Consider the following 23,634-nt stretch of genomic DNA (forward strand, 5'->3'; position numbering starts at 1 on the left):
AAAACTACCATTAATTTCTATGGACCAGAAAAATAATTGAACTTTTTTTTTTCTCGTGATCATCAAATTGATTATTTATCGATTGATTGTAGCTTATCGGTTGTTATATCAATGAACACACGTGTGAAAAATTGAGAGAATTAGCACACTATGTCGAATTTCTGAAAAACTAATGAGCAGATTTTAATGAAATTTAGTGCGAATACAGTTATAACAGAGAAAGAGATGCACCATACAAAAGTCATGGTACGCACGCATAATTGTCAGTAAAGCTCATCATTGCAGGAATGTCCAAAATCCACGTTGCGAGATCGAACCGAAAGAGTAATATGGGGTATGGTCCTCTCTCAGTCAGACAGGTCGCACAGCGCCACGGCCTACTGGATGCGAGGCAGTTGAGTAGTCCCTGAGGCAGTCGGTCCCACTCCAAGCAACAATGCAGTTTTCAGCTCTGGGATGGTTCTCGGAGGTGGGTGGCGAGATGCAATTGCCCTCCCAAAAGCATCTTCAGATATGTTCTGTAATCTATAGCAGCGGTTTTCAACATTTTTTGACTCGCGGAGCCCTTTTAAGTAAAAAATTCTATGGCGGAGCCCCGTAGGCAAATTTTTTAATTATTCATCAAAGTTACTGATTTATTTTTACTATATAAAAATATTTATAATTATTTTTTAAATTTTACTGGTTTTTTTTATATTTACCTCGAGCGGCCGCGGAGCCACTGGAGAGTGGACAAAGGAGCCTCCGCGGTGCACCGGTTGAGATCTGCTGATCTATAGCATAGTTTCCCAAACTTTCTGTTCCATCACCTCCTCCTTCAGAATTTTTTTTCGGGTTTTTAGGTGAGGAGATCTGGCTGGTCGATCCATACGCCGAATATTCTCACTATCCAGATAATCGTTGACAAGGTCAGCCCGATGTGGACGAGCGTTGTTGTCCATGAACGGGAACCGAGGGCCAACTGCGCCCCTGAAAAGCCAAACCATAGGGCTCTAAGATCTCTCTATACCTCCTAGCAGTCAGGGACCCCCCGTCCAACCAGCACCACCTAGAGATAGACGGCCTCCACACGCTGCTTGTGACGTCAGTAAGTAGTTCATGTTCCCTCAGAATATTCATAGGAAAAAAATTCCTGCTCGTGCCAGTATCATCGTTGTGCGGAAAAGAAATGATCGGGCTCAGAATCGGCGATTTCTATGCCTCACTTCCAATCACTATGCAGTATTTGTGAGCCAATCAGGAAGATTCTACGCCAAAATAAGAAGAAACAAAATAGGATGCTGTGTTTCAAAATGTGGCAAACTTGCCAGGTAGTCTGAATGAAGTTTATGGCAACCCATGCGGAGGCCTTCTATCTCTAGTAGGTGCTGATCCAACACGATGCCTTAAACAGACACAATCTGCGAATTCTCTTAATTTTGCACACGAGTGTATTAAACTTCCTAGATAGAATTTTTTCTTTTTTTTATTTGGCTTTGCATGACTCAAAAAGTCCACAGATAGAAGTCACCTGATTGAGAGCCGAAAAGAAATTTAAATACATATTCCAAGCAGGTGATCATCTCTTATCAATCACGAGCGCTGGAATCAGTTTTCAACGAAGAAACGACCACGACGAATTCACTCACTCTGGTAATACTTGCAACAGAGAATTGGAACACTCATTTGACGTAAATGGAGCGACGACAACAAGAAAACAAAAAATCACTGACAATCGATTTTCTATCTTTCCAGAGGTGGATAGATAAAGGGCCATTACTTAATCACTCATAAATTCTGTCTCTTCCCCGCATCTTTCTCTCTCTCTCTGCTTTCGTTTGAATCATCAACTTAATATGATATATAAAAAAAGTTCTTCCCACAAAAATCTACATGATGAGACAGACCAAAAAAAAAATGCACGAAACAGGCGAAAAGATTAAGATTAAAATGGGACAAAAAATCGATGGAAAAAAGAGTAAAAGTGGGTGGAATTGAACAATTAGGAATCTGTACTTCAAATTAGTACTCGAATCGTTACGACGATGCTGATGCCACCCGTTAAAAAGAAACAGGAACGTTAAACCTAGAAAAAAGCCGAAAAAACATCACTTAGGACTTCTTTTCTTGTGGAAAAACTTGCTTGGACTTTAAGAAACTGCACAAAATAACACAAAAATTTTGCTTTCGTTACAGTGGAATTTCAAAAATTGTTCTAGCATTTTTCTAATTTGAAATCTGTTTCAATGGACTAGACAGGAAAATAATTGAATCTTTTTTTTCCCCTCAAGATAACCAAATCGATTATTTATAACTTATATATAGATCATACTCATACATCAAACTCCCAAAATCAGAAAAAATAAAATTAATATAAATTTTTATTACTCGTCTTTTCATGACTCAAGAAGACCATAGGTAGAAGCCATTTTGATGGGGAACCGGAAAGAAAATCCAAATAAATATTCCAGCAATGATCATCTCTTATCAATCAAAGAGTGCTGAAATCAGTTTCGATGAAGGGAAGACCACGGGAAAGAATTATTTTCTTCGTATTTCTTGCCATAGAGAATTGAGACTCGAATTTGACGTAAATGGAGCGATGACAACGAGGAAAAAAAGAAAAAAAAAATCACTGACAAGCGATTTTCCTCTCTCCAGAGGTATTTGGTAGATAGAGAGAGAGAGCCATTACTTAATCACTGATAGAGATTTCTGTCTCTCCCACAGCTCTCCCTCTACTCTCGTTTGCATCATCAACTCAATATGGTACAAAAAAAAAAAGAAGTCGTTCCCACAGTGCTGGAAATTTACATGATGAGAAAGACAGAATAAAAAAAAAAAATTACAGGAAACGGGCAAAATGATTAAGATTAAAATGAAAAAAAAAAATCGATAGAAAAAGAGTAAAAGAAGTGGGTGGAATCGAACGATTCGGAATCTGTCCTTCAAATTAGTACTCGAATCGTTACGACGATGCTGATGCCACCCGTTAAAAAAAGAAATTGAAACAAATTTTACCGATCCCGAAGAAATTGAGGATAGTTGTTAGAGAAGACTCTAACCACCAACACGCAGCCATCACTTCTACCTGATAGTAGTAGATACCAAAAAAAAACCCCAAATACTCTCAACACGGAATGACAATTTTTTTCTCCCATCTCTCTCTACTTTTTTTTTAAATTTCGTTCGGGCGGTTTCTTCAAGATAATGAATTAAATTTAATTAATCTGTTTTTGATTATTCTCTCCATTCTCTCTTATTTTTTTTTCTTCATCTCTCTCTCGACGAAAACGATACAAAGAGAACTCTCTCGAACAAAAAAAACAAGATATACCGAACACGTGGAGAAGTTGGAGACTGGGAGCTAGCTAGCTAGATACAAGGGAGGTTAATTTCCGATAAAGACGACTTCAAAGAACGAAAAAAAAAAATTACAAGTCGTTGAGCGAGGGGGCCCCAGCTTTTTGAATAAAGAAATGATTAAAAATGTATTGATTAAAGAAAATCTATCACACCGTAATGGCGCCTAAACGACGGTCCCATACAGTAGGAAGAGACGTGAGAGTGAAGCAGGCCAGACCCTTCTCTCTATCCTAAATTGCTTTGCCGTGGTCGCTAATTTATTTCCAAGACAGGAAAAGGATTCATTTAGTTAATTGGGCTACTAATAGACAATGCATGTTATTCAGTTTCCACCAAGACTAGAGATATCCCCCCCCCCCACCTACCATCCACGCAAAACGGCTGGGACTTTGCTCGGAAGACAGCTTATTTTCACGGGGTAGAGAGAGATAGAGCCTTCATTTTCAATTACGTGCCTCGATAGAGAGGAATTGGTTACTCCTGTCACAATTTAGATACTGTTCCTCCTCCTCTCAACCCAGAGATCCTAGATTCCTATACAAGTAACGCGTACGTATAGGAATATTTTGGGGGAGAGAGAGAGAGGAATTATCATTGAGTGGTAACAAAGGTCGATAGTCAAATTAGTCGACTCAAAATACATCCATGCCTGGAAAGAACGAGACGAGACTCGGATACAAAATTAAACTGTATCTCGATCTATGTATGAATTTACGGCAGCTTTTCGAAAACATAAAAAGGACGCGTCATAGCTAATAGCGAACCTTGTTGTTGCCAATGAAATTCGTTCGTAACAAGATTATGGAGAAGAGAAGCCTCGACACACACACACACAAAAATGTTCTCCGGTGTCTGCGCCAGATTCGGGATTCTTCTCGGGACAAATTATCCCCGAGAAAATTTTAATAAAAAAAATATATATCATGTACTTTAACTCACAGCGTCGGTAAGTGAAAGTTTAGATCGCAATTTACGAGACGTTAAATTGACGATTCAACACACTGCTCATGTAACACGAATTAAGCGATAGTAAATGATGGCTTATGTTATGAATTTACATTTTTATTTCGTTACGTTTTTAATGGCAGAATTTAATTTTTCGAGTGCGATGAGATCATCATTAAATAATGATTGGAGAGGAAGTTGTGAAACATTCACTTACGAATCGTGGAAATTACTGTGAAATAATAATTAAAACTAATTTTTTGATTTTAATATGTGTTACTCGTAACATCTTTTTCACCAAACAGAATTTATACCTGAGAATTTATTTTCCTATACGGTTCTAAAACACATTTTTCACATACGTTTCTACACATTTTTTATATATCCTCAACTCTCGTCTCATACATTTTTTTTGTACATTTCTTATTTCCAATTTTTTGTCTATATTTCTCATTTTCACTTGTTTTCAAATTTTTCTACCATCTCACTGGTTCCATATATTTTGCCAGATTTCTTATTACGTGTTTCAATAGAGAGAAATTGGTTACCCCTGTCGCAATTTAAATACCGTTATTTATCCTAACCCAGATTCCTATACACACACACGTACATATAGGAATATTTTAGGGACGGAGAAGAGAGGAGTTATCATTGAGCGATAACAAAGGTCGGACAGTCAAATTAGTCGACTCAAAATACATCCATGCCTGGAGAGAAGAACGAGACGGGACTCGGATAGAAAATTAAACCGTACCTCGATCTATGTATAAATTTATGGCAGCTATTTGAAAACATAAAAAGGACGCGTCATAGTTAATAACGAACCTTGTTGCCAACGAAATTCGTTCGTAGCACGATTATGGAGAAGAGAAGCCAAAAATACTCTTTCGGTGTCGGCGCCAGATGAATCCCGGAATTTTCCTCTGGACAAATTATCCTCGGGAAAATAATTTAAATAAATAAAAAAAATAAATAAAATAATAATGAATAATTTATTTAAACCTCGACGACGACAAGCGAGAGAGGGTTTAGATTCCAATTTACGGTATGTTAAATTGACGATTCAACAGCCCGTAACATGAATAAAAACGTTAGCAATCAAGGTTTATGTAACGAATTTAAATTTCGTTATAAGTGTAATGGCGGAATTTAATTTTTCGAGTAATGATTATTGTTATATAACGATTCGAAAAGAGGTTGTGAAACATTCACTTACGGATTGTAGCAATTAATGAAAAATCGAAAAAAAAAAAATTTAAATAAATTACCAATTTTTTTATTTTAATTCGTCATTCACATCATTTTATAACTACTACTTCTTCAAACCTCACCGATTCCTAAAAATTTTACGTATTTTTCTATATGTATTATCCTTACTTGTTCTGCATACTCTGCTACATTTCTTATCCACACCCGTTTCAATTTTTCTACATTGTTTACTACGTGCCTCAATAGAGAGGAATTGGTTACTCCTGTCACAATTTAGATACCATTCCGACTCCTCTCAACACAGGGCTCCTGGGGCCCTACCATCCTTCCATGCTTATAAAAGGATATCCGAGAGAAACTGACGTCTAGCGATCGCGATCACTATAGGTGTCTATCCTGCGAGCGTTTGCGCATTAGAGACAAATAGATGTTCGAGAATTGATATATTTAATTACGAATGGCTATCATCAAGTGTGGAGCAGTTGGTCGGACGACGACACAGAATAGAAAAAGCAACCATAGGGGGAAAACGATGCTTGTTGAAGTGGAGGGAACCCCTGACAGATTCGGATTACGGTATTTTACACTCGCGATCACGTTGCGTTTGTGAAAAATTAATGTTTTTCTTTATTTTTTGAGAAAAATTATTACAACATAATCACAAAACCTCAAATACTTTCATTTTACAATGCAAAAAAGTGATAAAACGTGTGTGGGGCGGCTGGCTGATAGGCCATCCCCCGCAGAAAGCGCATCGTGACTCCACACACACATCTCGGGAATGTCTGAACGTTTAACCCAGTGATTCCCAACGTGGGCGATGGAACGTTCCAGGGGGGCGACAGAAGCTAGGGTATAACATAAGATCCTATGGGTGAGATTGCGTTGGGGGGGGGGGGGGGATGGGAGAAAAAAATTTCTGAAGGGGGCGAGGGGACCAAAAAGGCTGGGAAACTACGGTTTAATCTTTTACCGGACGAATTCGGATTGATTTTTTTACGATTTTGTCGTTTTTCTTTCCTCCTTCGGATCCTTCAGTTTGGATATATTAATCAAAAAATTCATGAAAAAATATATTTCTGTATGTCTCCTGGACTTGCTAATGTCCATAGAAACAACAATATAACATTAAAAACAAAAGAAATAAATGTTATTCTTTCTTAAAAATAGGTAACTGAAAAAAATTGATAGCATGTGTTGAAATGACTGAAATTTTTGCTTTGTAAATTGAGTTTGGAATCTCACATGTTCAGGAAAAAAATGTAGAGATTTTTCATAAACAAAATTCGTAATTAAATATACAAGTTCTCTAACATCTATTTTTCTCTAATGCGCTCTCAGAATGGACACCTGTAGTAATCGCGAGCGCTATAGACGTCAGTCTCTCTAGGATATTCTTTTATAAGCATAGAGGGATGGTAGAGCCTCTGGATTTCTATAACAGTAGCACACAAGCACGCATAGGAATATTTTAGGGAGAGAGGAGTTAGGTAACAAAGGACGATAGTCAGATTAGTCGACTCAAAATAGTCCCGAACGAGACGGGATAGACAGCATTTTGCAAATCTTGATCTATGTATGAAGTTATGGCAGCTTTTTTTGAAAACATTAAAAAGGACGCGCCATATGCTAATAACGAGCCTTGTTGTTGCCAATAACATTCGTTCGTAACAAGATTACGGAAAAGAGAAGCCTCGACACGCACACAAATGTCCTTTGGTGTCTGCGTCAGATTCAGGATTCTTCTATGGACAAATTATCCCCGTGAATAGAATTTGAAAAAAACATACTTTACTCGTGACGTCGACAAGCGAGAGGGTTCAGATTGTAATTTACGGGACGTCAAATTTGACGATTCAACAACCCGCTTCAGCGTAACACGAATTAAACTTCATTCCGTTATGCTTTTGATCTCGGGATTTGATTTTTCGAGTGCAGTGACAGTGATTATTATTATGCAACGATTCAAGAGGAAATTATGAAACATTGATATGAATCGTGCATTAACTCTAAAACTGAAAAAAAATATTCAAATAAATCAAATTTTTTTATTTTATTTTAATATGTCATTCGTAACTTCTTTTTCATCAAACCGCACTAATATGTAGGAATTTAGTTTATTACGTTACTTATTCTCACTTAATTCACCATATTATTTCTATATACATTTTACATAATCCTCTCCATTTCTTTTCTCTTATATAAATTTTTCTTACAAAATATAACCTTCAGAAATAAAAATTATTCTTTCTACGTAGAACAATATTTCTAATAAAACGAAAAAATATAATCCTTATCCTCAAAAACATAAAGCCTTCTGGTCATATTATATATATTTTTCCAATTAAATATTTTCCACTGTTTACGAAAATTTTCATTTGTTATCTTTACATGTTAATATGTTTTTATAATTTCACAAATATAAAATTCATGATAAATACATAATTTGTATAATTTCGTTTATCTTTACATCATCCAATTTGATATAATTTTTTAAATATTTCTTATGTCGGCTCATATCACATATACACATTTTGCTATATTTAATATTAGTTCCACGTTACTCATTTCCATTTTTTTCAAACTATTCATTCTTCTACACATCTCTAAGACTTACTCTTTTTCAATTTTAAATAAAGATGGCAGAACTTCTCACAAAATACGTATTCTCTGGAATGCACCAGTTCAATAGAAATTCTTCAGAGGAATGTTCACGAGTTTCATGTGCGGCCCAGTAGTTACCGCCTTACTCTTTCAATTTCCATTTTTATTTTATATTTCAGTTTTTATTAAAATTACCATACTACTACTACTAAACCACACATGCATTTCGTCCAAATTCCTTTGCGGAACTTCTAACGAATTGGTACATGTTGGAATGTGCGTGTCCGTATTGCGAACCTAACGTGTAGCTTGTTTCGGTGCAATGCTTGTTATAGTGCTGCCATCTGCTACATATTTTTCGAACTACGAGGGAAGTACCAATCGATACTGGTGTCCCCTTGTCGAAGCAGTTGACTAACGATCTATTAATAACTCATGGTCCATTTTATCGATATCGTTGCGAAAAAAAATCATCATGATTTCATACATTTTTCCTACATATCTTATGCTCACCCTTTCCTGGCGTCTTTTTCCTATATTTCTTATTCTCACCCTTTCCCGGCGTCTTTTTCCTATATTTCTTATTCTCACCCTTTCCCGGCGTCTTTTTCCTACATTTCTTATGCTCACCCTTTCCCGGAGCCTTTTCCCTACATTTTTTCACCGCACCACATTAAGCACTTCTCATTTCGATATTTTGTGCAACATCTCTTATCCCACATTCAATATAAAGTAGGCAGGCTCTATTTTTTTTTCTATCGAAACACTCACATTTTCATTCAATTACTCTACATTAAAACTCATTTATCAATAACGAACATTCTATACAACGAATTTTCTGATACAACGACTACAGACTATACTTATTGCTTTTCTGCATCCTATACTTATTACTTGTCATCCCTCCTAGTGTATAGAAATCTATTTTCTCACAATATCTTCTACATTCACGTTTACGCGTCTACGGATGCATTGACATAAAAATTGACGAAAATCCTAGAGATTTCAAGGGATATATAAACGGAATTTCACCCGAAATTCGGTTCAGTAAGCCATTGCCAGGATAGTCTCAGTCAGCAACCATTTTGGACGATGTCGTCTTCGTCGTATCACGAAAAGCTGAGGGCTCCAGCTTGGGGGAATTCGTGACAACGGCAATTAGCGTGAGGTTTTTGGCGTCGGACCGCACCCGCAGTGCAAAAGACATTTATACACATACACAACAACTGAAGGGGGTGGAGGGAGTGATATGGTTGGACGTGAACCACCATCAAGACTCTACATGGAAGGGATATCGATTGCAAATGGTTTAGTACACAGACACGCACTGGCACGGAGTCCCATCGAACTGAAAACCACCACGTCTCCCACTCTTCACGACAATAATAATCGGAAAAATTTTAATTTCTTCACGAAATTTTTCCCGGAAAAAACCGCGAAGACGAGCACGAAAATATACTCACCGACAAGCCCCTGCCAACCCTACATAATCAAATTATTCCTCTACATAATTACGATAAATTGATTTTTTTCCCCCGCTTATGAATAATTTTGAATTATCATCGATAATTGTATTATGGTTTGATATTTGGTGTTACAGTACTTCAAGACAGTTTGGGAAATCAAGAACGTAATTCGTTAAGATGGCCAAGAGCTACTCGTGTTCGTCGTACTCGGGAAACTCGTCTGCCTTCTAATTTTTTTTTTGTACGTGCCCCTTTGGTCTGCATGATCCAGAAATCAAGCAACAATCACCAACAAAAACGATGGACTGATAAGGCTCTACACACACACACACGCTCGTACTCGCTTCGGCAGTACATATACTAAAACTGGAACGATACACACACACACAGGCGTGGTTCTGCTCGCTTCCACGCACTGAGACGAAGAGGTTGCTCAGTGGCTGACAACTGGAGAAACTCGTCAGGTACTCAAAAAACTGTTCCAACGTGAGTGATCAAGTAGTCGATGCTCATTTCGGTAAGACGAAACTGAGCCCACTGGCACATCCGCTTCTTAACCGAAAAAAATAGAACCCGATTTACGATCTTGCCAACTTCACAACTCAACAAATAAACGGACCCTTAACGTCTGATCAAATTTTAAAGTACTTGACGACTCTCACTTATACGTTTTTCTCAGACATTAAAGTTTTTTTGCATTCCCGGTCGAAGATAGGCCTATAGCATGATATTATATCCATTTATACGCGCCTCTCACTTATGCGTCGTTTTTCAGTGTTCTCTTGCACCGACGAATAAATGAGAGATCACTGTCACAACTTGACACACGTAAAACGAGCCTATAGTTGCAGCCCTGTTCGTACAACCATTCACATCAGTCGTGTGCCCAACAAGTAATACGACTACAAGCCGGAGCACATGTATATGGACCGAATAGTAAGGAAAACGTTTCCGAAATCTGCTACGGAAGTAACGAATGCGTTTAATTTGAACTAAAAACTCTTCTTATACGAGTTTCCAAGTTCTCGATCACTCCCCAGAACACCACAATCATTCATCCGGTGATCCCTTCAACAAAACCAACTCATTTACCAAGCATTAAGTATTGGAAAATGTACGGAAACTTCTGGAATGGAGTAAAACGACCAGAATCAGTCGACTCTCACACAGTTGTTCTTATCACAACGGATATATATATATTGCTCAAAAACTGCCTCACACACACAAGTAATAACTATAGGGAACCGAAAAAAAAAGAGGCTAATTTATGACTGGACTAAGCAACTTCCTAAGCCAACACCGAGCTAAAAGACAGCCTGAAAACACACACACAGTCCCGTGGTTATACTCGCTCGCTTCCACGCACAGACGTAAAACTGAGACGAAGAGGTTGGTCGGTGGCTGACACTTAATTAAAAACCTAATCATGATTAATGATACGCATATTGGATCCTTTATCAGCTTTGCAGCCGCTCTCTTTCGCTCTCCCCCCCCCCCCATTCTCTCTCTCTCTCTCATCTTTCAGACTTCAGTAGGGTGATTTTAGCGGTTTTGGTGCACAATAGGACTGCGCATTTGCTGCGCATCAAACAATAGGGCTCCCCACTTGCTGCGCATCAAACAATAGGGCTCCCCACTTGCTGCGCATCAAACAAATGGGTGCTTCGCACTTGTTGAGGCTCGCTAGATGGCGCTTCCTATGACGTCATTCCTAAATTATCGTTCTTGCCTATGATGTCATTCCCAAATTATCGTTTTTCAGGGGGGTCATTCCTAAATTAAACTTTATTTCCCAAGTGATGATTTTTTTCAGGGAACATTCCTAAATTAAACTTTTGAATTCATTTTCTGACTTAGAAAAAATTTGCTCCTAAATTAAACTTTATTTCCTGACTTGTTTTTTTTTTTTTTGGAGGGATGCTCCTAAATTTTTTTTTTCCATCCCAAGTGATGAGATTATTTCAAAGAGGGGTCATTCCTAAATTAATCTTTTCTTCCACAAATTATTGTTTTTTTACTGACTTAGTTATTTTTCTAATGATTTTTTTTTTTCATTCCTAAATTAAACTTTTGAATTCATTTTCTGACTTAGAAAAAAATTTGCTCCTAAATTAAACTTTATTTTCTGACTTGGTTTTTTTTTTTTTCTCAACACCCTGGGAAATTTAAAGTTCATTACCGTTCTTTCAACTCTTTCCCAAATTATCGTTTATTTTCTGACTTCCCAAGTGATGAGATTATTTCAAAGAGGGGTCATTCCTAAATTAAACTTTATTTTCTGACTTTGTTATTTTTTGGAGGGATGCATTTTCTAACTTAATTTTTTTCTATCCCAAGATTTTCCCATAACGTCACTTCGAAGATATCACCAAAGAGAAGGATCTTTCCCAAATTATCGTTTAATTTCAGACTTTTTTTTTTTTTTCTAACTTGGGGATCTTTCCTACATTAAACTTTATTTTCTGATGATTTTTTCATTCCTAAATTAAACTTTATTTTCTAAACTAAACAAAGATGAATCGTTTCATTAATTTTAAAATAAAATTTTTTTCAAGTCACAAATAAACTTTTGTATGTCCAAGCTGAAAAGTAAAAATAAACCAAAGGAGCAATAAAATACAAAGTCATTTTATATGATTTTCATTTATTTCAAATAAATTTCTTCTATCTTAGATTTCAAAACATCAAAATCAATCGCATTAAAACATTTTTCCGCTACATCGTAATTTTCCGCCAGAGTTTTAGCGACTTCGCGAAAGTCAATCAGGGTTAAAGCATGATCAAAATATTTATAAAACATTAAATTATCATTCAACTGCAGACATTCATGACCCAACTGATTAGCATATCCCATGGAACACCCATGGCAGTCAACAATTTTTTCGATGCTAGCAAAAAGTTTTTCACTCACCAATTTAGCCAAAATGTCGGTGATATCCATAGAACTCGTTCCTTTAGTTTGGTTTTCGCGCACACACACTTTCAGATAGTCCAAGCAGAGCGTTTTCTGCACGAGCTCACTGATCACGGTATGAAGTGGTTTATCATCCTCGCTCCAGAAGAGTGCCTCGATTGCCTGGAAAGTCATTTTGAGGGGGTTTTCGGAGCACTTGAAAATTTTGTTGTCCCCGCGATGTAGAGTTTGAATTAGCACATCATCACCGCTGTAGTCCACGATCAGGTTCTCCGACACTAGGAAAGTTCTATCAACGCGTTGCAGCATAGTACGACGAGAGAATTCGGTTCTCAAACATTCCCACACGTACGGCGAAAGAGTCACTCCATTTTTAGCTGGGTGCATGAGTCCATCGCGTTCGAAAAATTCTCGAATATGTACGCGCACTTCACCACTGAAGATCACGACGCTGACGAAAAAGTTCTCCTTCACGTGAAAGATGTTGGGAGGCGGCGCTTCCTTATTGAATCCACTGCTGCGAGATCTCTTAGCCGATGGTGGTTGAGTGTTCGGTGATGGGCGCTTGTTACTCGAGAATTTTTCGAACGCGATGGACTCATGCACCCAGCTAAAAATGGAGTGACTCTTTCGCCGTACGTGTGGGAATGTTTGAGAACCGAATTCTCTCGTCGTACTATGCTGCAACGCGTTGATAGAACTTTCCTAGTGTCGGAGAACCTGATCGTGGACTACAGCGGTGATGATGTGCTAATTCAAACTCTACATCGCGGGGACAACAAAATTTTCAAGTGCTCCGAAAACCCCCTCAAAATGACTTTCCAGGCAATCGAGGCACTCTTCTGGAGCGAGGATGATAAACCACTTCATACCGTGATCAGTGAGCTCGTGCAGAAAACGCTCTGCTTGGACTATCTGAAAGTGTGTGTGCGCGAAAACCAAACTAAAGGAACGAGTTCTATGGATATCACCGACATTTTGGCTAAATTGGTGAGTGAAAAACTTTTTGCTAGCATCGAAAAAATTGTTGACTGCCATGGGTGTTCCATGGGATATGCTAATCAGTTGGGTCATGAATGTCTGCAGTTGAATGATAATTTAATGTTTTATAAATATTTTGATCATGCTTTAACCCTGATTGACTTTCGCGAAGTCGCTAAAACTCTGGCGGAAAATTACGATGTAGCGGAAAAATGTTTTAATGCGATTGATTTTGATGTTTTGAAATCTAAGATAGAAGAAATTTATTTGAAATAAATGAAAATCATATAAAATGACTTTGTATTTTATTGCTCCTTTGGTTTATTTTTACTTTTCAGCTTGGACATACAAAAGTTTATTTGTGACTTGAAAAAAATTTTATTTTAAAATTAATGAAACGATTCATCTTTGTTTAGTTTAGAAAATAAAGTTTAATTTAGGAATGAAAAAATCATCAGAAAATAAAGTTTAATGTAGGAAAGATCCCCAAGTTAGAAAAAAAAAAAAAAGTCTGAAATTAAACGATAATTTGGGAAAGATCCTTCTCTTTGGTGATATCTTCGAAGTGACGTTATGGGAAAATCTTGGGATAGAAAAAAATTAAGTTAGAAAATGCATCCCTCCAAAAAATAACAAAGTCAGAAAATAAAGTTTAATTTAGGAATGACCCCTCTTTGAAATAATCTCATCACTTGGGAAGTCAGAAAATAAACGATAATTTGGGAAAGAGTTGAAAGAACGGTAATGAACTTTAAATTTCCCAGGGTGTTGAGAAAAAAAAAAAAACCAAGTCAGAAAATAAAGTTTAATTTAGGAGCAAATTTTTTTCTAAGTCAGAAAATGAATTCAAAAGTTTAATTTAGGAATGAAAAAAAAAAATCATTAGAAAAATAACTAAGTCAGTAAAAAAACAATAATTTGTGGAAGAAAAGATTAATTTAGGAATGACCCCTCTTTGAAATAATCTCATCACTTGGGATGGAAAAAAAAAATTTAGGAGCATCCCTCCAAAAAAAAAAAAAACAAGTCAGGAAATAAAGTTTAATTTAGGAGCAAATTTTTTCTAAGTCAGAAAATGAATTCAAAAGTTTAATTTAGGAATGTTCCCTGAAAAAAATCATCACTTGGGAAATAAAGTTTAATTTAGGAATGACCCCCCTGAAAAACGATAATTTGGGAATGACATCATAGGCAAGAACGATAATTTAGGAATGACGTCATAGGAAGCGCCATCTAGCGAGCCTCAACAAGTGCGAAGCACCCATTTGTTTGATGCGCAGCAAGTGGGGAGCCCTATTGTTTGATGCGCAGCAAGTGGGGAGCCCTATTGTTTGATGCGCAGCAAATGCGCAGTCCTATTGTGCACCAAAACCGCTAAAATCACCCTACTTAGGTAACTCCCTTGACTGTTGGTCAAGAAAAATAATTAAATATTCTTATACAACTCCCTTATGCCACCTGTTGGGCTATTTTCAACTTTTGTAAAAGCAGTCCCCCCCCCCCCCCATTCTGGTGGGGAAAAAATTTACTTTTACTGTAAATTTAGCAAAAGTGGAAATACTATGTTTTGAATATAAGCTCTTAATCAATTAAGTATTTACGGTTCCCTGGAAATAACACAGAAAAAAGTTGGTAAGACAAGTGATTATTCGAAACCTGCGAGTACATGGCTTCATTGTGGGAGTCACAGGATATTTCAGAGGGACCATTAGTGGGAACCTACGTGGAGGGAGCCATAGACACTCTATGGCTTCCAAAAAAGCAAAAAAACACCTTAAAAGCTGATCTAGAAAACGGAGAAACAGACAATTAAAAAAACCTTTTTTTTTGACTTGGTGGCAACATTCTTTCAAAATAGAAGCTAAGGTGGGAGAAATAGGAGGAGGAGGTCGAAAGAGCACCTTCCCCCCCCCCCCGAGTAAAAAATGTTTGAAAAATATTGGTACGATTCAAAAAATTTCAAATGATTGCCGCGCTTGGAAATGAGTAAGAGACATCCCACTTCGTAGCCTGAAGAGGTGTGTAAATGCCTAGAAGGCTTGCTAATCCCTAGAAACGCACAGAAGGCATATTTACCTTCTAGAAATGCACAGTAAGTATTGCTTACTGCCTAGAAGCTTATTCATTTTTGCTAGAATGCATAAAGTGCTCTTACCCTTGCAAATGAGTGGCAAGTTTTCTAGCCACCTGGGAATGATCATTTGTAAGTGAAGAAATACGTTTAAAAAAAGAAAAAAGAATGACTAGCAACACTAGGTGGGGACAAACTTGAAACACTTATCTAGGAAACTTCTGAGAATATTACCTGAAGTGACGCTCGATTCTCACTGCAAAAACTACACCGAAACCTTTCAATCACCAGAAAATAAAACAGTATCTACACACCTCCACCACCACAGAAGTCAATTATTATGCCAAGCAGGAGGCATATTTGATATGTACACACATCCACATTCGCACGCACCCGACTACGGAAATACGTGGAATATTTCCCTATAGAAAGATTTCGAGCCAATTTTTTTTTTCTCACGACTACTTCTATCCAACCACACACACACACACACACGCTGCTTATACAGTCATAGCTTGGTGAACCGAAAGTAAATACATAGCACAAGACCACGACAGAATTTCCAATGAGACCGTGAGAGAAGGCATGGAGCAAAAAAAATAAAATAAATAAAAATAAATAAAATCGCCAAATCGCAGCCCAAAGAAAATGGTTCGCTATTCGCCATCCTCGGCGAAAAAAAAAACCCAAAAAAGCCCATAGCCATCCCTGACCATCACCGGAAAATTTTTTTTTTTACCCCAGCAACCCATCTGGTAGCAATCAGAGAGAAAGAGAAGGAGGCCGTGGAATAGGTTCCGGGCGAAGTCAAGCAAAAAATCCAATACGATTTGGGCCTTTTTATCTTAACCAGACAGAACATACGTGATCAGATTAGGAAGATTTAGAACGCCGTCCGAATGGCAAACAAGCGTCCGTCCTACCGACTAAGTCTTAGCGAAGGCTTAGGAATGGGGAAAAACCATTTAATATTCAAGCGGAGGGGGGAAGCCAAAAAACACGAAGTACATACAAGAAAATAAAACCCAAAAAGTCTCTCAACAAATATCCCCGGCACAAAGCGTATTGAGGTGCACTGAATAATTCTCCTCCCCCTTCAATGTGAATCAACATCCCAGATTCAAGAGTTCTACATGGTAGGCAAGAATGTTGTACCCACACACGCACCCGTGTATTCAGAAAGGAATTGACGGAGAACTGAACAGCTAACAGGCAGAAACTGCAACGACATTATGTAGAAATTTACCAGCGGGGAAGGATTCATTACAACTCAACCAGAATGCAAAAAATTGAGTATTACTGCTGAGGAAATGTTTTGAATCTAGTAGATCGGTAAAACAGTGCTTGTCAGAGGAGGCGTCGTACAAAGCTGGGAAAATTGATGTGTGGGACTATTTATGGTTTGAAGTGGTTCTTTTTATGGATGCAACAATTTATACTAAACTATTCTGGGGTGCCGCAGAGATGAACAATGAATAGGGGAATAGGGCGGCAGCGGGAGACGTGACATTTTCAGAACCACTGGGTTAAGTCAAATGAGCCGTTGGTCACTCAAGCCATCTGCAAATGTGTCTAAAGTCACTTAAGTGACTTGTAAATGCGCAGCGAGTTACTCAAGTGATCTGTGAAGGTGCCACGGGTCATTGAAGTGATATGTACAGCTGCACAACGGGTAATTTTATTAGTCTACTACCAAACCAGTCACGCACCTCGTCCTTATATCCTCTGCGGAACTTTTAACGAATTGGCACATGTTGGAATGTGTGTGTGAGGGCGTAATTGAATCTTTCGTGAAGTTTGTTTGTGTAATGTTTGTTATGTGTAGTGCTGCCACCTGCCATCAAATTTTCTAACTATGCATGAAGCGTAATGATTGAAAAGTACACCGTTGTAGGCCTGTTGCTGTCTGAGGCGAGACTTTTTAACGGGGAGATCAGCTTACATTTGTGCTCCGAAGTTGGGACATAGACGAACGAGGAATGTTTGAGGTCACGGGCCACAAAGATGCAATTCCGAGGTATATATTTGACTCGCGAGTCATGGGATGAACATGTATGGTGTACATACCACGCATCTGTGTATTCAGAGAGGAACTGACAGAGAAAACTGAACGGCCAATGAAACTAAGACAAAAATTGCATTGAAATAGTTTTGCAGAACGACCATTTCAAATTCACTGAAAAAAAAGTATATTGCTAAAGAATGCTTTAATTGAGTAAAATATTGTCAATGTGGGACTTACCTTCTTGAGATGACCAGATGACGTCCCCAGGAAAGTGACCGTGTAGTCATGAGTCGAAGTGGCAGCCACGGCAGTCAGTAATATGCCCGAAAACCGCAGAACAGGGGCTGCTTCGACGGGCATGCTGCCACCGAGTGGGGTATTCACATCCATTCCGCAAAACTCGTCGTTGATTTGAAGATGCTGGAAACAAAAAAAAAAACGGAATCAAATACATGCAGAAGAAACAAAAGACTTATAAAATTTTAGAACTTTTATCAAATTTAAAAAAAAAAGACTTAAAAAAGCCATTCTTTTTAACCCTTGTTGAAAAAATACCATATCGGGAGTTGGTTTTAATAATGTTCCTGGATTCCCCCAAGTACAGTCAGCCTCCGCTTAATCGAGTAACAGATACTCCGCTTAAACGGATAAAACCCTTCGCCACCGAAATTTGTCTCACAGAGACAATGTTGAAGTTCCCCGCTTAAAATATGATGACACCTACCTCTCCCACCTTAATCGAATATTACGCTTTATATGTCTACTGTTGATACACATCAATCACATTTCGAATAATGTAATGTAAAATGTTATTAAATTAAGATAAATATTGAGTGTAGTTACTGGCCTCCGAGTACCCAAGTTGTCTTCAATACGTACATTTAAACATTTTATTTTTGTTCTCTGTTGAGCCAACAGAGGGCGATAACTTTCCTAATGAAAAGTAAAAATCTTAGGTATTGTGATCATTGCAATTAAATATAATTTTCTTTTCATTTTTGCGATGTCTGATTTATACGAGCAGCTTTATCAATGCTGATTCTTCATCAGTTATCAATATACAAACTATACTAACGTTGTAAAATGACAATTGAATTGTTCTCCGATTAATCGGATAGTGTGCTAGAGTCGTTTAATTTTTTTTTCTTCAATTGCATTAAATTTGCAACGTCTGAGTTTGAGATTGTCATCCATATTTTTTTCCTTCATTTCTCCAACTATTCGCGCAGTCGGAGGGTTAAAGCCGAATTAAAAAAAAACGGACATCATCTATGGGGCTATAGAGGTTGTCCGTTTTTATATAAGCCTAGAATATATAGGCCTTAACATAGATGTTAGAGGTACTATCTAGGCCGTAGATAGTACTCTCGAAAGCTTCGCATCCAACCCGGTAGTATAATCAAAAACGTAATGTAACTGAATTTGCAATTTTCGAACATCACAATTTTTCAATTTTCAATTGTAAAACCAAAATTTACTATTTGCCCGAAATATTTAACGTAAAGTACAGAGAAAAAACCATTTCTTTGATTGTTAAACCATGTCATTTTCCAATTAATATTTTCCATTCATAGACTGTCACAAGAGTGCATACGTTGCAATAAAATTGATGAATGGGCTATTATGAATACTTACTAATCGTCTTGGTGAGTTTGATAAATTTATCGTTTAATACTAAAGCGTCGTTAATAAATTTGATAAATCTTAAAAACAATCAATTTTAGCGCTACTATGCCTAATAACCAAGTGTCGTTGGTAAATTTTATAAATACTTGAAATTTATGGCCTTTACCTGCGATTATGCATCATAATACCCTAACTGTAATTGGTGAATATGATAAATATGTAAAAAAAAAATTCCAAATGAGTCTAGCATGTGTGATGAATATAGTCGGACCACGATATAATCATAACAAATTTTATGTTAACATGGTACCCCGACATAATGATATAATACATGTATGAATTATCATGCATAGTATATCACATACAGGGCGATTTATTATGTTTACCAATGACGGGACGCTTGGGTAGGCCTATTATGCATAACTGCCTCGGTAAATACGACATCCATATTTGTCATGGACATCTTTTTCTCAGGCACCTCGTAGGCCATTTTGACCGTTGTGGCGTTGTATTTATATATTTGTATAAAAGTGATAATTTTTCCAAGCACAGTAAGACCCCTCAGATGCGGTCACCCCTCTTTTACGGCCAAATAATAATTTCCAGTTGAAATACATACTTTTATAATAAAAGTATGTACTTCAAACCCCTGATTAACGGTCACCTCTCTTTTACGGAGGAATATTTTTATCCCGTCGGCGTCCGCAAAAGAGAGGTTTTACTGTACTTATAAAATTTACTAACGACGCTTGGGTGCTATGTATTATCTCCGGTAAATGTAATAAACTTAGTGAAATTTATCAAACTCACCAAAATGGCGCATAATAACTGAATTCATCACATTTACGCATGCCCATAATTTGAAACCGGCCGCGTCTGATGCACTGTCCTATTTACAAAAATAAAAAAAAAATCTCATCCTTCCTTAACCAAAACATTCTTCTAACGAGGGTACGAGCGAACATTCCATTTTGCTCTTGTATTTGTAAATAACACCACACAGCCAATATCCATACAACCAGTTAAAGATTCCATTTTTACCCGGTCCGCCTTGTTTAAAACTTCTCTCCGGGAGAGAAAGAGAGAGGAGACTCAATTTTTATTTATCTCTCGCCACTTCTTTATTTTTGATGATTCTTCAATTTCTTTTCTTCTCTCTCTTCCCACGGTCACTGCTAATGCCAGATCGTATCTAAGACATCTTTATTTCCTCCACACACACACACAACTTTTTTTTTTTTTATATATATTATTGTTTTATTTTTATCCACAGGAGTAAGGTGGGAAGCTTTAAGCCAAAAAAGGAGTGATTTCTGGAATTCCTATTGGATACTGCATCCCAATTTCTTCCTCCACATCTCATTGGTTCCCCGAGGGACTAGAGGTATCTTTTCCTCGACATACCCACCACACATACATACCATCCACACTATAACTTCTTCTCCGTCCGTAGAAAAAGATGAGGATCTCCATCACGGTACACGCATCTATCCATTCCTCCCTCTCTGCCCGTCTTCACGCGATACCATTTTCCCTTACGCAAGATGCAGCAGCAAAAACTCTTCACAAACCTCTCCACATACATACACATATATATATATATACACCAAAGCTCTTCTATTTCTTTTTCTAAGGTTTCTTTTGATACTTCTTATTTCGTTTCTTTATGTTTCTTCTTTTCTTTTTATATATATATTATATATATAAATTGTAGCAGGTGATTTTGCGTCGAATGCTATTGAAGAAAGTGGCCTCCGGGAGCTTTAAAAAGAATGAGCTGAACACAGATGAAAAAGAAAAAAAAGAAGATACGTATAATGTTATTTTTCCTATTTTTTTTTACTTATTTCCTCTTCATTTCTTTGTCTGACAGGCAACGTTTGCCTTTGAGAAAACGGAAAAATTTGTAGAGCTTCTTTTTTACTGGTTATTTATTTAAAAACCGTGTTTATATCTGTCATCAAATATGCACGTACATAAAAAAAGGCTCCGTAAAGAGCAACGACGTATATCGAGTTTTTGTACGTGGGAGGAAATGTTGGAACTGACAAAAGGATTCGTGAATGGCGAGGAAAATATAAAAAAAAAACAGCTGATTATAACTTGGGTATAAACACATCGTAATAGATATTCAGCTGCCTGACACTGGAGTGGTTTTCGAATGCGGTTTTTAAATCCGGAGGTCCGAGAGCTTTTGCTAATCATTATCTATTTTTACCGCACACCAACTCCGGTCATTTATCGCCATACGGCAATTTTCAACCGGTGGAATAGCGGGTGGGAAATGAAGGCGCCATCTATCGGTGGCCGTCTCAGGCCGCTCAATAGCTAAAGCACTGTTTCCGATGTTCTTTGACCGGATTTGAATGCGTGGACCTTGACGGTAACCTTCATAGTGGAAGACAAGCATCTCACCGCTGTGCCACACGATCATCACCTGTAAACGCATTAAAGGGTTAATACGATGATCAAATCAAAATGTGACTGATTCGGTTCATGTAGAGTAGATTCAGGGTCTTCAGATCTTTGATGTAGAGCACCAATGTGACACACTCTGACGTAAGTCGAATTCAAATCACCATAATACTAATCTTTGAATGCAACTTGAATGGGATGTCTATCATTATAATTATTTTATATGAAAATGAAGACTAACTTCGAGAACTAGATTAAACACTGGTGTTGCCACACACAAACACCACCTATAAGGCTTTTTTTTTTTTTTTTTGACCGAGCACAACTCAGGTCTATCGCCGTAGGCAATTTTCTACCTATCGAGTTGTGCCGGAAGTGTAATTGTGTGTACCTAACAGTCTGACTGCGTATCTAGTGTTGTGTATGATTTTTCAGTGCTGCCATCTATATCTCATAAGTGAAGTGAGTGATGTGTCGTGACTGAATATTTGTACTGTTTGTAGGTCTGTTGCTCTCTGTGGCGAGACTTTTTAATGGGGAGATCGGCTCGCATTTGCGCCTCGAAGTTGGGAACCACAGAAAACCAACTTCAGCCGACCACCACTGTGGCGACGGTGGGGCTCGAACCCGGGTCCCCGCGATGCGAGTCCGTCTCTATGACCACTCGACCACCACAGCGGCCACCTATAAGGCTGTGCTTAGATGGCAAAATGTAAGAAGTCACTTTTTTTCACGAGGGCAAATTTGAAAACAATATTTTGCAAAAATGTGGTACCGTGGCTTTTTGACTTGTTGCAATTTGCCTCCGTTGGCATAAACCGAAAGAGATGGACGAAATTTCGTCACCTTCCAAAACTTTGACGAATGAGACTCCAGAATGGGAACAACTATTTTTTGGGAAAAGTGACTTGTGACGTTTTGCCATCTGATCACAGAAATTACTTTTAACATCATTCTACGGATCGATGAATTTCGAGTAAGAATTGTTTACGGGAGCAGATAAATTAATAAAAAACAAAACAAAAAGCAAACACCAGGATAAAAATACAGTATGGCCGGGATTACACTATAAAAGTTTCATAAAAGTTCATTTATAAAACTTTTATAGTGTAACACCAGCCTATCACACACGTACTTGCACTTAGAAGGAAGGAGAAAGCTAAAAAGTCTAGCAATTACTTCTAAAATCGAATATTGAATTAATATGCGAAGAGTAAATGACATAACGCACAGCTCAAAACACATCATAAAACACTATGATTAACACGCCAGATATCGAATATGCATGAAATCGTTATCTGAAAAAATCAAAATCCCTTTTGATGTCACCCATAATAAACCTTCGTAAAAATCAGAAGAAAAAAATTAATATCGGGCGATGAACAAATTTCTTAGGAGCTAAAACAATATGAATTTCAATTGCTTATAGTGGTTAATTATTAATTAGCATTTCGAATCGAAACAAGAATTTTATAAGGCGGCTTTTTTCCTCAGCCAAAAATATATCAAGGAAACGGATGTTTCCGGATTTTATGCCGAAATTTGAACTCGGAAAGAAAAGTCATCTGGTCTCCACCGGGACACGAACCTCAGTCCCTCTTGCAATCCGGTCACTTTTTCATTTGATCAGCATCTTAAATGCGTAGCTTTGCATATGTGCAAAGGGGTTTTTAAACGTTCATTACTGCAGTAAGTGTTTGAAGATGAAAATTCAGAATCACTTTTGCACATAAGGTGAGGTCATATTCTTTCTATTCCACATTTGGAATTTGCTGGGAGATGTCTCAACAACTCTTTGTTTGTTGCAGAGCATGCGTGTCTGTGATTTAGCCAATTTGTCAAAATGATTTGTTTGCATTTCTTTTACCTTGAAATTTGCAACCCGAATTTTTTCCTTACTATAGTTTGAATCGCAAAGTAGGTATTTATATATATTCTGAATGCAATTACTTCAATACATTTACTTTATGGGCGATTTGTGAGGCTCTTTACGGCCTCATTTAAGGCCCCGTAAAAGCATTGCTATTCGAGATTTTTCAGGCCTTTTTATACG

The 23,634-nt window shown here is 37.5% G+C and overlaps 1 protein-coding gene across 3 annotated transcripts in view; it reads right to left on the reverse strand.

The window, feature by feature from the left end:
• The window catches only part of LOC149079608 (plexin-A2-like), a 448,285-nt gene that overhangs the window by 98,004 nt on the left and 326,647 nt on the right, over positions 1-23,634 (reverse strand). For all 3 annotated transcript variants that reach the window (XM_089240220.1, XM_089240221.1, XM_089240222.1), the window contains one exon: positions 17,778-17,960. In XM_089240220.1, the coding sequence (XP_089096346.1) occupies positions 17,778-17,960 (183 nt within the window). The remainder of the gene's footprint in view (positions 1-17,777; positions 17,961-23,634) is intronic.

Source organism: Pholcus phalangioides, unplaced genomic scaffold (assembly GCF_987345545.1).
Source record: "Pholcus phalangioides strain wild (caught in Gottingen) unplaced genomic scaffold, Ppha-v1.0 ptg000012l_1, whole genome shotgun sequence".
Taxonomy (NCBI): domain Eukaryota; kingdom Metazoa; phylum Arthropoda; class Arachnida; order Araneae; family Pholcidae; genus Pholcus; species Pholcus phalangioides.